Source organism: Sander vitreus, chromosome 13 (genome assembly GCF_031162955.1).
Source record: "Sander vitreus isolate 19-12246 chromosome 13, sanVit1, whole genome shotgun sequence".
In the NCBI taxonomy this organism is placed as follows: domain Eukaryota; kingdom Metazoa; phylum Chordata; class Actinopteri; order Perciformes; family Percidae; genus Sander; species Sander vitreus.
Genome location: NC_135867.1, coordinates 3,848,278 through 3,864,297, shown reverse-complemented (window position 1 = coordinate 3,864,297; position 16,020 = coordinate 3,848,278). Strand labels below are relative to the sequence as shown.

Here is a 16,020-nt window from a genome sequence, read left to right as displayed (position 1 = left end):
AAGAATTACCTGTTTTGGAGGTATTTATGCTTCGGAGCTGAAAATGTCCCCTAATTTTGTCTCAGAAATCTGGTCACCTTAGCTCAAGGGCTCTGGATAAAACTAAATAAATTAGCCTATTTATTAGAATTATTCATATCCTGCTGCCAGTGGTGAGCAGGCCTACATTTCTTTTAAAGCTTTAGTTACTTTGCAGATTGAGATAATTACATCTATATTATTTTAGATTAAACTACGCCTATTTGCGGTTTGTGATTGGGCCTTCTTAGAGACATCATGCCACTCCTCAACTGAGATATCTTCCTGTAAATCCAGTTCTTTCCAGACTTGAAGTTTAGCTTCAGAGGACTCAGGGGACCTAGATATAGCTCATAAAATCCAGGTATTACATAGATATAGGGTATTATGCCTTTCCTGTACAGTCCTTAAGAATATTTTCCTCTTTGATACTGGATAAGAGAAGAGCATTGCTGGCTGGACTTACGGCTGCAAAAAAACTAGTTGCCACATGTTGGAAACCTCCACATTCACTCTCTTTTCAAGCTTGGGTTTTAACATATTTGGATATTGTTTACTTGGAGTTGTCGACAGCTAGAGTCCACGGAGCAAAAGAGTCTGCAATAGAGGCTTGGCATTCACTTTTAAATATCCTCTGTGGGCTTCAGGTGTAATATGTAACTAAGATTTGGAGATCTGGATCCAGGGGGTGGGTGGGTTATATCTGGGGTTTTATTTATTTATTTTTCTTATTATTTTATCTTAGATGTTAATCATACATATCTGTATATATGCATCTGTATAGGTATGTATGTGACTATATATGTTATGCTCTATTTTTGTGGCGTGTATATACCTGTATGTATTGTCTCTTTAAAATAAAATAAAAATTTGATCACAAAAACACTTTCGGCCAGTCATGTTTTTCAGTGATAGGGACCCATTTTTGGAATGATTTACCAACTGAAATAAAAACACAAACCGAACTGAAAACATTTAATAGAATGGTGAAATACTGGCTGAAAGAAAAGCAAACATGTAACCACTGAGTCAGTTTTGTTGTAGTCATGTATTGTTTGTAGATGCATGGCTGTTGTGTATGGCTGCCAAGGTTATGGTTAGGGTTAGGGTTAGGGTAATAAAAAATAATTAAAAAAAAAATGTTTCTGTGGGATGTTATACATAATTAATAGCTCCTGAAAAAGATCATCATTTGAGCGCCTTATTTTATTAATAAAAAATATCAATATTTGGCGCCAGCGTATCGATTTACGTACCGCACGAAGCCCAGCGATATATATTGCTGTATCGGTATTTTGTACTAAACCATCTCTAATCAGCTTAAATGAAATGAAATGAAAACACCAAACAGTAGGGTACGTGCAGTTGAACCAGAGTTCCCATGCGTCACACCACACAGAGAAGACATGCAGCTTCAGGGAGGTCTCCCCTTGGCCTTCAGAGGGACGGATGTGGCGAGGTGTTGAAAGAGGAAGCACAGCTTGCGTTAATGCTGCTGCTGCTGCTGTGTGAAGAATGAAGGCAGCCGGACCACTGAAGGTAAAACACATCAAAAATATCAGATTAGAAATGTTGTTGGGTAAGTTAAACCTTCATATTAGCTCCAGTTGATGTCTAAATGATCCTAAAATGTTTGTTTGTGTTTGACCTGAAGTAGGACTCATAGTTATTGTTTTTAGCGGTTCACCTCTGTATGGAGGTGGGGAAAATGTTTCCCCTACACGTGACCAGAGTGAATTAAAAAAGACAGTGATTACTTTAAAAAGAGGTTATAAACAAGTTACTTGTTGATATTTTCAGAGTTTTATGTTTGCACTCTTCCCACTTTGTATTACAACTGCTGCGAAGCCATTTCCCTCGGGATAGATCAAGTTTTATTTATCTCTGAGATGTAGTGGAGCAGAATTAGAAAGTTGCATATAAAAGGGAAATAATCAAGTAAAGTACAAGTACCTTGAATTTGTACTAGCATTAATGTACTTAGTTACATTCCACCAAAGGTTAAAAGTGCAAATTAAAAGTGAATAAAAATAAATTCTCAGTTACCTGTTTTTGATCGCGTCACAGCAAACCTACTTCCCCCACGTTGGCTGTCAAAATATATTACAAACAAATTAAAATACATAAAATATTCATTTAAACAAAAGTTAGAGCAAATCCACAGTGTTGACTGAGTTTCAGACTTTAGATGAAGGCTAAAAGTAAAATGAAGATGCTTGTTTACTCTTTGACCGATGTCACAAAGATTCTTTATGAAGATTTGTATGGATAGATATCAGACAGTTACGGACAAATGATTGGATTTAAAGAGGTTCTTATACATGTAACACAGTTGATTTTTGTTATCCAGTTCTCTCAATACCTCCGTGTAAACTGTGATGGATGTTTACAACAGACAGTTTAGGTAATAATTTCCCATATTTTCTCTTCCAAATATGTTTGACTAATCTGTGGTAACCAATAGAAAAGCTATAACATGACTTGAGAATGTGGAACAAACACTCACAACGTCTGTGGGTCGTATACTTGATGCTCCTCGTGTATGATCTCTGCAAGAAATACAAAGCAGTGAAGTGGCAGCTTGTTTCACAGATACTTTGAACAGAGCTGCTTATGAAGACAGACGTGTGTGCGGTAACTGTCGATAATTTAGATAAATCTGTGGAGATTTGTTTTCACTTCTTCATCTATTAAACTGTGTCATGTAATTACATCAGTGGCTTTGATTTCACAAACTTCAGAAAGCCGATCAGAGATACACAGTCCGTCTCCTCCTTCTTCACTATCTTATAGGACTAGTGTAGGTTATTTTGGGTAAACGACGCCTCTTGAAAAGCCTGCTAACAGCATCTTGTTGAGAAGAAATGTGATGGGTGACACATTGTTTTTGGGGTCAACAGTTGTATCACTTTAGAAACACAGCGCTTAGGTCTGAAATAGTCTGGAGGTTTATCTGAAGTTGTCTTTATTTAACTCTGGACCAGTTCATTGAACATATCTGCAGATATAAACAGATACAAATGATTTTAAGACTGTATTAAAGTTGTGACTGAGCTCACTGTCTGGGCTGGGCAGATGGTTACACTGTTTGCAAAGAAATATTTCCCCCGCTGAAATCCCAACTTTGAGCCTTTTTTAAATGTTTTTGCATTTCTATTTATATAATATAAAACATTTTCATTTGTGAGATTTTTTTAGGTGTTGGTAGGTGTATTTGTTTAAAACTTTGAACAGAGCCACGTTAGCTGTTTCCTCCTGTTCACGGTCTTTATGCTAAGCTAGGCTAACCACGTCTCTCCAGCTCTGTACTGAAGGCACCATCTCACGGTCTTCTCATCGCACGCTTGAAAAGAAAGCCAAACAATGTTTTCCCAAAAAGTTTGAACTTTAAAGAAATGTTAGAGATTAAATGAGATTAGCTGGTGTGTGTCAGAGTATACATACACTGATGTTGAGTCGATCTGATTGGCTCTGGTAACTGAAAAATGAAAACGGCATAAAAGGGTCAACGTTTTCTTTTCATGGTGTCAGAATAACAGCCCTGTTTTCACCTTTGTGACGATGCATTTTCCAGCTGATCCGAGAGACTTTTTAAAGACTTTATTTAGCTAGTACAAGAACAAAGTACAAGAACAAAGTAAATAAAAGGGAAATACTTGAGTAAAGTAGCTCGAATACTCGAAGCTTGCCTTGGTCCGGACCTTTGAATCCGCCCACTCCACAGAGTTGACAGATGTAAACTCAAAGCTGTAACCTCGAAGATTTTCATTTAAATAAATGTCTGTTGGGTCACTATCGCTGAAGGTGGTAACACAACGGTGATTGAGCCTTTGGCCCACTGATAAAAGTATTGCAATATTTATATATTTGCAGTATTACAAACTGGGTCTCTGTCAGGCGTGACATTTCCCGGAATAAATCTGGTTTTACAGTTTTGTATACACAATAAAAATGGAACTATGCACACATATCTGAAAAGCTAAAGCTCGTGTATCAACAAGAGTCCAGACGCAATAAGTAGAATGATATTCTTTCCAATTGTATGCTCCAGACTGCTAAACCTTTAGCATTCACTCATAAGTCACTCATACAATACAAGACACTCTCATGAAGGACATTCGTCTCCCATTTTGTCGGACGTCCCTGAACCAATAAACATGTAAATACAGAGGACCATCTCTTAAGAACAATCTACCGTTATCACTGATCAACATCTATATTATTATCATTCAAAACACATTTGAAAATGTCTCTAATCAACAACAATTTTTAAGACTTTTAGGATCTTATTGGAAGTCGTCCCATTTTGTACACTTACACCCAGTTCCTGAAATGGGTCAGAGTACCTGCACTTGTGATTTTTGTCCACATGAGTATACTTCTCATTGTTAACAGTAATATTAATAGGCCGATATACACTTCTAGAGACAATATATCATGAGACATTTCTAAAAACTAATTGTTTTCTAAAAAGAATGCACATCCCATGTCAGTCAGTCTGTCTGATATTTATTTCAGTTGTAAAGAAGAACATAACTGTAAATGCATTTTCTGCTATCTGTCTGTTTAGCTGGAAACGGATATAATGTAGTCGCCGTCAGCTGTTAACATATAAACACAATGCATTTTGGTGAATGTTGGTGAATGTTCACAACCCAATCCAACCCACAGCCCTATGTTCCCACATTTCTAAGACTTTTCTTAAAATTAAGCCCTATGTTCCCACAGCCCTATGGGTTAGGGTTAGGCTACCAAATTGGGAAAAAGGGGGAGAAAATCTGATACAATTTCTAAAAAAGGAAATGTGGGAACATAGGGTCTAATTTTGAAAAAAATCGTAGAAATGTGGGAACTGTAGGAACGTAGGGCTGTGGGAACATAGGCACGCTCCCATTCAGGGTCACCACTAGGAATATGACTATATCAATGCCCTTTTTTCTAATTTTCACTGCTTCTAAGTGTAACACGTTACTTGGAGGGGTGGTATCTTTATAAGCCTTTCCTTGGCTTCCACCCTCCCCTGCACAATGTGTTACCTTTAATCAAGCCTACTAAACTAAACTAAACTCAGCAGAATCCCATTGTTTTCACTCAAAGAGAATTTCTAAATCAATCAGGACTGGTACTTTGCCACTGTAAGTACTTGAGTAAATAGTAAAGTTCCAGTGCGCTGAGCGTTAGATGTAAGTCTTTGATACAAACGGCAAAGTTTCAGTTTTGTTTTGGCCAACCACATCCTGTGTGGACTCCACTATCTTGTTAACCAGAACGCAGCAGCTATTCTAACCATGACAGAGTGAAGAACTGTTGATTGTTGACCTGCAAACTACAGCTAAAGTCGGTCCACTTTGAAGTCACATCCTATTTGTTCATTTCTGTCTGTCTGTGTGTCTTTTAGGTATGATAGGAAACTCCAGTCTGCTGGCTGCAGTGCTGACAGTTGTGTCAGTGGTGTCGCTGAGTGCGCTGTGTGCTCTCTGCCTGCGATGCAGAAAGAAATCCAGTAAGTGCATTTCTCTCCCAGTGTGACTGTGACTAGAGCTGGGCAATATATCGATATTATATCAATATCGTGATCTGAGACTAGATATCGTCTTAGATTTTGGATATCGTAATATCGTAAATGGCTTAAAGGAGAACTCTGGCCAATTTTTACGTTAATCTTGATCGCTATAACTATGTCAGTACTGTCGATAGCAAAAAAAACTAGCCAAATCGGTCCTAGAAAACTGGAGTTGCTGCAGCTAATGCCCAGAGGTCCCAGTGAGCTAAAACGGCAGTTTTGGGGGCATATCATAAAGAGTGCCTTTGTGCCTCTTAACAGACAAAAAATACAATTAAAATGTCTGTGAAACAGGGCCCTTACATGACAATAAGATGTGTTTTCAACTCAGAAATTGTTTAAATTCACCTACCCTGTTAGCTGTTAGCTGCCGTATGAGATGAGTGAGTGTGTTCAGCCCGGCTTCGGTGATAATCAACAAGCAGCAGTTCCCTGTGTATTTGTAACGTATATATCCGTTTTGTGTAGGAGTCTTGGCAGTGGAGATTTAGCTATGTGGTAGTTTCCTTAGCCGGGCTAGCGGGCCCACCCGGCGGCATCCTTGCTTCTGCTTCCTCCCTGCCTTCCTCGCCTGCCGCAGCCGACAACAATCCAACTAGCGCCCGCTGGTCTGGTGGATGTCCTCCGGAGGACCGGTCATGCCTTTGCGGCGAAACATTTTAGTTTATTTCCCCCTCACAAATAGGTAATTGAGCACTGTAGTGGTTATGATTATATCAGTGACTATGTAACTACATGGAAACAGGCCAAATGATGCCTGTTGCTTGTACAGCACACGGGTCAAATTAATTTTGATCAGGCCCCTATATACATTTAGGTTCACAATACATCTTGGCCCACCTAATTTTTGTCACTTTTCAAAACATTTTTTTCGACATTTTTTGTGCTTTTTCCAAACGTTTTTCGCATTTTCTTCAACATTTTTGTCGACCAAACTGTAAATGAGAAGACTATATGAGACATGCAATAATACAGTCAAAGATATTTGACTTTTCCCATGACATAAAAGCAATAAACTCTGTCTGGCCCTTGATATGATTCTCATTTTCTAGTGTGGCCCTTAGGGGAGTTGAGTTTGACACCCCTGTTGTACAGTAATAGCGTTACTGAAGGCTAGCTCTAGCTCCATAGTTAGCTACGTTACTCCAAGCTTCTTCCCTTGTGAACATCTCAGCTCTTCACTCTTCACACACTTCGCTCCGATCTGCACACTGCTGTTTACCTTTTCCTGCTACAACTGAATTCCCACGGGACTTCAGCGCGAGACTACAGCTAGCCGTCTGTAACACTATTTTACTGTACAAGGCACAAACATAATTTGGTCCGTTTCCATGTAGTTACATAGTCACTGATATGGTCATAACCACTATAGTGCTCAATTACCTATTTTGGAGGGTGAAATAAAATAAATTTTTTCGCTGCGAAGGCATGAACGGTCTTCTGGAAGACATCCACCAGACCAGCGGGCACTCGGAGGATAGTTGTCGGCCACGGTAAGCGAGGAGGGCGGGGAGGAAGCAGAAGCAAGGACGCCGGCCGGGCCTGCTACCCCGGCTAAGGAAACTACCACAACGATCGCCACTGCCAAGACTCCTACTCACTAATGCCAGATGGATCACACACAAAATGGATATATATGCTACAAATACACACGGAACTGCTGCTTGATCATTATTACCGAAGCCGGGCTGAACACACTCACTCATCTCAGAATTGGTGAATTTAAACAATGTCTAAGTTTTAAAATGCATCTTGTTGTCATGTAAGGGCCCTGTTCATGTTGCACAGACATTTTAATTGCATTTTGTGTCTGTTAAGAGGCACAAAAGCACTCTTTATCTTATGCCCCCATAACTGCTGTTTTAGCTAAGTGGGAACTCTGGGCATTAGCTGCAGCAGCTCCGTGTTGCTAGCACCAATTTGGCTCGTTTTTTTTTTGCTATCAACAGTACTCACATACGTATAGCGATCAAGATTAATGTAAAAATTGCCCGGAGTTCTCCTTTAAGTGTTGTCTTTTCCTGGTTTTAAAGGCTGCATTACAGTAATGTCATTTTCTGTGTTACCAGACTGTTCTAGCTCTTCTATTATTTGCCTTTACCCACTTAGTCATTATATCTACATTACTGAAGATTATTTATCTAAAATCTCACTGTGAAGGTATTTTCTTAAAGTACCAATTGTCAACCCCTATATCGCCACAATATCGGTATCAAGGTATTAGGACAAGAATATCGCGATATCCAATTTACTTCATATCGCCCAGCAGTAACTGTGACACTGTGTGCATGCTGCAGGAAGAACAGCTAAATCTGAGTCAAATGTGGGCTGTTTCTACAATTGGGTATAAAAAAAGAAAACCAAATCAGTCTCGAGCAGCTCCAGACTTTATAGTCTACTTGATGTCATCACAAGTTTGAGACTTTACTTGTCTGGTTTCTGGCTTTGAGAGAGAGAAGCTCATGTTCACAAATATTGATTGAACTTTTCCAAGACTATGGAAATAACATGTTGGAATTCTTAATTTAGGTGGTGTTTCCCTTTAAATACACATATTTGGAGTAACAAGAAAAATATTTCCCTCTGACATATTAGGGAGAAGTGTGAAGTAACATGAGAAGAAAACAATCAAGTAAAGTACCCATGTAGGCTGAGACCTGCAGCGGTGCGGGTTCGAATCCGACCTGCGGCCCTTTGCTGCGTGTCATCCCCCATCTCTCTCCCCCTCTCATGTCTATCCACTGCCACTTCACAATAAAGGGAAAAGCCCCAAAAAAATAAATTTGTACTTAAGTAGAAGTAGTCAATGAAGTAGAAGTACGTAGTTACATTTCTCCACTGGACTGCACTGCACTTCACGATTTACTGGTTAAGTCTGTTTCCATTGTCACGTTTTGTTGTCATCAATACACCAACTTTCCCTCCTGAGCCCAGTATAAAAAACTTTTGTTTACACCAATATGCCTTTTGTATTTTCTGCGTTTCCACTGAGGTTAAATTGGAAATTGAACATACCGACGGGTGGATGGAAACACACTCACTGCTGAAGATCTGACAAGCATACAGACGCCCTGTAATATTTTCCATTTTAGCTGTTGCGACTTCACTGCTGGTTTATTTACAATGCACGCATGTGAAACCTAAGCTGTGGACCTAAGCGCTGTGTTTCTAAAGTGATACAACTGTTGACCCCAAAAACAATGTGTCACCCATCACATTTCTTCTCAACAAGATGCTGTTAGCAGGCTTTTCAAGAGGCGTCGTTTACCCAAAATAACCTACACTAGTCCTATAAGATAGTGAAGAAGGAGGAGACGGACTGTGTATCTCTGATCGGCTTTCTGAAGTTTGTGAAATCAAAGCCACTGATGTAATTACATGACACAGTTTAATAGATGAAGAAGTGAAAACAAATCTCCACAGATTTATCTAAATTATCGACAGTTACCGCACACACGTCTGTCTTCATAAGCAGCTCTGTTCAAAGTATCTGTGAAACAAGCTGCCACTTCACTGCTTTGTATTTCTTGCAGAGATCATACACGAGGAGCATCAAGTATACGACCCACAGACGTTGTGAGTGTTTGTTCCACATTCTCAAGTCATGTTATAGCTTTTCTATTGGTTACCACAGATTAGTCAAACATATTTGGAAGAGAAAATATGGGAAATTATTACCTAAACTGTCTGTTGTAAACATCCATCACAGTTTACACGGAGGTATTGAGAGAACTGGATAACAAAAATCAACTGTGTTACATGTATAAGAACCTCTTTAAATCCAATCATTTGTCCGTAACTGTCTGATATCTATCCATACAAATCTTCATAAAGAATCTTTGTGACATCGGTCAAAGAGTAAACAAGCATCTTCATTTTACTTTTAGCCTTCATCTAAAGTCTTAAACTCAGTCAACACTGTGGATTTGTTCTAACTTTTGTTTAAATGAATATTTTATGTATTTTAATTTGTTTGTAATATATTTTGACAGCCAACGTGGGGGAAGTAGGTTTGCTGTGACGCGATCAAAAACAGGTAACTGAGAATTTATTTTTATTCACTTTTAATTTGCACTTTTAACCTTTGGTGGAATGTAACTAAGTACATTAATGCTAGTACAAATTCAAGGTACTTGTACTTTACTCAAGTATTTCTCTTTTATGCAACTTTATACTTGTACTCGTCAACATCTCAGAGGTAAATATTGTACTCTCTACTCCGCTACAGTTCTGTGACAGCTTTAGTTACTTCTCAGACATCCCCTTCCTGTCCAGTAAAAACCACGTATCTCCAGATGTGTTAATGTTGAATGTTTGTGATAAACTGAAGCATGAAGTGTTCCTTCATGTGTTGAGAAGATTCTCCTACTTCTTAAGATAAATAAAGTCTTTAAAAAGCCTCTCGGATCAGCTGGAAAATGCATCGTCACAAAGCTGAAAACAGGGCTGTTATTCTGATCCCATGAAAACCTTTTAGAGATATGTGGTTCTCACAGGACAGCGACGCTACAAACATATGATGATCTTACAGAATATGATGCATTGCTGTAGATTATAGCCAACAGTATACAAAGGAGTTAAAATGAGCTCAACCTTAATCATCTACAGCAGTAAAATGCAACACACACATGAATGCAGCAGGAATATTAATCCAGAAACATCAGATAGAAGACACTGACAGGGAACATTTTACTGCACAATGAGTACTTTAAATACTTTAAGTACATTTAGCTGATAATACACACTTTTACTCAAGTATGGTTTTGAATGCAGGACTTTTCACAGTGTGATATAAGTACTTTTACTTCAGAAAAGGATCTGAATAATTCTTTCCACCACTGTGTTTAACTAACGTTGACCCTTTTATACCCTTTTTATTTTTCAGTTACCAGAGCCAATCAGATCGACTCAACATCAGTGTATGTATACTCCGACACACACCAGCTAATCTCATTTAATCTCTAACATTTCTTTAGAGTTCAAACTTTTTCTGAGTACACTTTTTTTGCTTTCTTTTCAAGCGTGCGATGATAAAGATCGATATCAGTCTCCCGCCTGTGCATTCAGTACAGAGCTGGAGAGATGTGGTTAGCCTAGCTTAGCATAAAGACAGTGAACAGGCGGAAACAGCTAGCGTGGCTCTGTTCAAAGTTTAAAAAAAATAAAATACACCTACCAACACCTAAAAAATCTCACTAATTAAAATGTGTGTCTTATCCAGACATAAACAAAAATGCAAAAAACATTTAAAAGGCTTAAAGGTGGGATTTTAAGCAGGGGGGACTATTTCTTTACAGAAATTCGTTCAGAAACAGTGTATCCCTCCACCCAGCACTTAATAACCAGTTATTGAGCTGCTGCTTCTCTGTGAGGAGATTGAAAATAGGACACATATTTACACAAAAATAAACTACTAATTTATTTGTTTTTCAGTGAAATTCGTCAGGAATTTGAGGACTTTTCAACAGGTAAGATCGTCATGTTTTTAAGCTATTTTAATGTCAAAGATTTCAACACTGACAACAGCAGAAAGTCTTGTTCTATATATACAGTATACATACATACACATACACACAGTATATATATATATATATATATATATATATATATATATATATATATATATATATATGCAAGATATCTTAATTTCTACTATCTATCTATCTTTTAATGCAATATTTCATGTATTACAGCTGCAAACAATGATCAGTCAGACTATGAAAATGTATCAGAGGGTAAGTTCAAGCATACATAATACACAATAAATACATTTATTTTAAAATGTTGGTAATTTTCAACATTTCTATAATTCTGTGTTCTGTGTTGCTGCAGCTCAAACTGGAAATCCAGAACACACATATGTGTAAGTAGTTAAGCTGTTTTTACATGTTCTCATTTAAAAACAAAGAAAATATAGAAAAGCAATTACTGGAAAGGTTTAGGTTCTTTTTATGCAAATAGTTAAAATCCTAAATTCAGAAGTAGAGTGACTTTACTTAACAGAGAATATGTTGATTATAACTCAACATATTTTTTAAATCAACAGAATCCGATCATTTGTCTTATAAATCTTATCCAGATGTGTCTTTCAAATGGAAAACAATACAATAGGAAATATTTTCCACCAGGGAAGAATGTAACTAAGTACATTTACTTAAGTACTGTATTTAAGTACAAATTTAGGTACTTGCACATTTAATGCAACTTTATAATTCCACTTCACTACATTTTGGAGGCAAACATTGTTCTTCACTACATTTATCTGACAGTTTAGATACTATTCAGATTCAGATTATAAACACAAAATATAATCTAATAAATGATGATATATTTACAGATTAAACTACACAGCAATTTATGGCGCTTTTCCATTACGTGGTACCTGCTCGCCTCGCCTCGACTCTACTCGCCTTTTTTGGTTTTCTATTACGAAAAAAAGTCCCTGGTACCTGCGAACAGGTACTTTTTTTAGTACCACCTCAGTCGAGGTTCCAAGCGAGCTGAGCCGATACCAAAAGGTGACGTGAAACCGACAGACGGGGGTGTCCTGAACAAACCCGCCATTTTTAAATAGTTTAGCCAGCTGTGTTTATTTTTGCTGCCTCCAGCTTCTTTTGAAACTAAAGGTGTCTTCTAGCTGTGGCAACAACAACACACCTTCCACGTTCTGTGTGTGTGTCGCGTTAGGTCACGGCAGTTTACTGCGGCGCCGCTATGACGACCAGCCACGCTGAGGCGGTACTAAAATCTGCAACAGAAAACAGACGCACAGGGAGGCGAGTCGAGTCGAGGCGAGTCGAGCAGGTACCATGTAATGGAAAAACACCTTTATAAAGTAATTAAAATGAGCTACACCTTTACCAGCTGCAACATTAAAGGTGATCTGCCACATGTATTTCATTACTTTGTGGTAATGTCTTAAGTTCTACGATGGACTCTGTAACATTTTTTGTGAAAACAAATGCCTTGGTTACCTTGTTTCAAGCCATTCTAGCGTGGTACAGAAAGCCTGCAGGAAGACTCAGCTCGATTTGTGCCAATTTTCATTAATATTCAACGAGCTAAGCTGCCTGACTCTGATTGGCTAACAGCTAGCCAATGAGAGCCTGGCTATCAGCATCCTTTACCCAGCGCAACTGGGCGAGCTCATGAATAGTAATGAGCTCAGGCAACACCACGTCAGACTGACCAGCTTTTGTAATTGGCCTGATTTCTCCGCTTATTTCTTTTCAGTGGCTAGAGCTGACAGAGGAGGCAGCAGTTCATTTTCACATTCACCACATAACACTAACACATATGGACCTAACATATTTCAAAAAATACAAGTAAAAACGGTTTTGTGTGGCAGGGCACCTTTAAAGTGATGAACACATGAATGCATCACTCATTATAATCCAATAATATAATATATATTATTATACATGAGTATGTTTACTTTTGGTACTTTAGGTTTATTTTGATGCTTTTGCACTTTTGAAGACTTTGAATGCAGGACTTTTACTTAGTATTAGTAAGTAGTATTTTTAAACTGTAGTATTGTTTCTTTTACTCAAGTAGAAGATCTGAGTACTTCTTCAACCTCTTTTTGGTCTAATGGAAAGAATTACTGGGATGTTCTCTGAGAAAATACTAACTCAAACATTTGGATTTACTCTTTCAATAAATTAGTTTGTAAGTAAACGTAGCCAAACCTTAACCATAGAGACCATAGCAACCTCTGGAACTCAGGCCTTGAAGGATTTAGGATGTTTCATAAATATTTATACTTTTATGCACAGAAAAAGGTTAAAAACACATATTTCCTGTTGTTTTATAGAGCTCCACTTGCCATCTCAGTGTATGAAAATGAACAGACTAAAGAAAGAATAACTGGTGAGCATTTGTCCTTTAAACTAAAAGACTTTGGGAAGAATTGAAAATATGTTTATGACTAATTGTTCTTGGTTTTAACATTGATTACGTTCACTTATGTTTCTATAGATGCTGATGAGACTCCAGGTGTCTATGCTAACATCATCACATCGTTGCCAATTAATGATGGTACAGTATGTTCAATCGTATCAAAACACTGAAGCTGAAATAAAATATCAAAATAACAAACTGATGTTTCACCAAACAGATGACGACGACTACGAGAACTCTGAGTTTCTGGACCAAGTTGTGCAGGTGCAAGAAGAAGGTGAGTGCCATAAATAATATTTATTTGTATTAACAAAAGTTATATTCTATATAGGTTGGTTTTAATCAATAATCAGGGAAAACCAAAAATATTCTATTCACAAAGAAATTTGTTTGTATCCTACATTAATAGGCTAAATGTGAACCGACAGACTGAACTAATCCAAACAGAGCTGCAACATTTAGTCCAATAATCAATAAGTGGATCAAGACAGGAAATTAATCAGCAACTATTTAGATTTTAGGTAATCTATTAAAAGGGAAAATTTGCCACCTTTAACGTTAAACATTTCTCAGTGCGTGTTATATTGACCGAGAAAGCTGTAGCTGTAGTTCGCTAACCTAGAAATCTAGATGCACCCTAGCGGCAGCAAAAGTCATTTGCAGCCAGGGTCGTCTAGCAACTCTCCGTTGGCTTGCGAGCTGGAAAAACCAAACTCTAGTCAGGCCAATCACATCGTGTATAGAGTCGGTGGGCGGGGCTTAACATAATGACGGCAGAGTTGCGACGGTTCCGCGTGAATTCCCTGCTACTTGAAAACAAAGAAGATGGCTGCTGCTGCTGGCGAACAGCGGTCTTTGGAATCGGCTTTGGCCGCGACTCCGGAAGACTTAGAGTTGAGCTTTTCTTTGAGAAAAGAACAAAGAACGGCACTGAAGTCATTCTTAAAAAAGGAAGATGTGTTCGGAGTTTTGCCAACCAAATACGGCAAAAGTTTAGTCTATCACCTAGTGTTGCTCTGGTTGGTTGTAGTGCTATCCTGTTGCGAACATGCAAACTCCATGCAGAAAGGCCCTGTCCGGACCGGAAATCTGCAGGACCTACTTGCTGTGAGGCAACAGTGCTAACCACTGAGCCGCCATGCTGTTCTCTCCACTCTCACCTTTTGACATGATCGAAATCAAGAGCAGGATCGGTGATTCCCCCAGTATTTCTTTCTCTCTCCACCCTCGCCTAACAAGAGATACAGCTTGCAGAATGCAGCTAAAGACACAGGGTAACGTTAGCTTACCGGTAGCATGCAGCCTTAATTTTCCAGACATCATGGCCACAGCTGGAGTCGGAGAAACAACAGAGCAAAATGGAAAATCCTTTTGCTTCCCTGGAGTCACCAGTGTAGCAACATTTTGCCTTTCCTGTGAGAGTTATGGAAGCAAACAGCAAAGCGTGTGTGCTCCAACGGTACTCCATGGTGCCTTCAGGTACAGGTCGTAAACTAACGGTGCATTCAACAGCACTGCATTAATTGTGAGAAACTAAATAGCTTTTGTTGTAAAATACCCTTCTGCCATCTAGTGGCTCTTATTGTGGCATTGCCATCACTGCTGAAAAGAAAATGTTTAAATTGAAAATTTAATTGAATTGTGGATTTGGAGTATGTAATGACACCCCTATTTTCTTTGTCTCCTGGATCAAAATTTTCTTCAAAACATGCCATTTTCAATGTGTAGCTTGGTAGCACGAAGTTTTTTTGTTTCCCAACGCAAACGGTTTGAGAACCGCACCACACAGAGGGGAAGGTGAGGGACAATTATCTAGAAAATGTACTTCTGTTGGGCCAGACTAGCTAGCTGTTATTATACCAATGTATTACATAAGCTTTCAATAACACTTCTGGCATGTTCTGTATCTCATGGCTCAAATATTAAACATTCATCCACATTCTTTTGTAACAGATGAGCCGGATTATGTGAATGAAAACGGCTGACTGCACCTGATGTGGACGCCGGCAGATATCAACCTGCACTCTGACATTTGTTGTGTTAAACTGACCGCTAAATCGTTTTATTTTTTTATTCCTGCCCAGTTTCATGTGCTAATGATGTGGACAGCTTTGTGAATAAAAAGCTCATGATCTCGATTGTGTGTGAAAACTGAGGCTGCCATCTAGTGGTGATAAATACATTACAACAAACAGTGAATACATAGAATACTGCCGTTTCTCCAAGGATTAGTTGTGAAACTGAGTATTAAGTACTCCTAAAAGTGACATTTAGAACTTTAGTGGCTTATTCCTACTCACAAAACTAAAAGCTTTAAAAATCAAATTTTAGCCACCGCCAAAGGCTCTTTGTTGATGCCAAAAAGAGAATCCAGACAGATGGCAGTCTCTGGAGATAGACACCACCGCTCCTAGTGGGTCATGTGATGAATGAGCGAGACTACTTTTATTATACAGTCTATACATTGTTTTTTATGAAATCTGTTACATAATGACATTAAAGGAGTTTTTTTTTCAGTGAGTTGACGGATGACTGAA

At 38.4% G+C, this 16,020-nt stretch overlaps 1 protein-coding gene across 2 annotated transcripts; it reads left to right on the top strand.

Moving 5' to 3' along the window:
• The first annotated feature begins 1,449 nt into the window (after window positions 1-1,449).
• On the top strand, window positions 1,450-15,852 carry LOC144527354 (uncharacterized). 2 transcript variants are annotated; one of them, XR_013502818.1, is made up of 13 exons: window positions 1,450-1,557; window positions 5,417-5,521; window positions 9,115-9,157; window positions 9,574-9,617; window positions 10,467-10,500; window positions 11,015-11,049; window positions 11,275-11,316; window positions 11,414-11,444; window positions 13,398-13,453; window positions 13,562-13,621; window positions 13,701-13,760; window positions 15,212-15,280; window positions 15,437-15,852. XR_013502818.1 is itself a non-coding variant. In XM_078265295.1 (12 exons), the coding sequence occupies exons 2-12, from the start codon at window positions 5,419-5,421 to the stop codon at window positions 15,466-15,468; spliced, it is 540 nt and encodes a 179-aa protein (XP_078121421.1). In that variant the 5' UTR covers window positions 1,450-1,557; window positions 5,417-5,418; the 3' UTR covers window positions 15,469-15,852. The 2 variants fall into 2 exon arrangements, 1 of the variants encoding a protein (XP_078121421.1); XM_078265295.1 differs by lacking the exon at window positions 15,212-15,280.
• The last annotated feature ends 168 nt before the right edge of the window (window positions 15,853-16,020 follow it).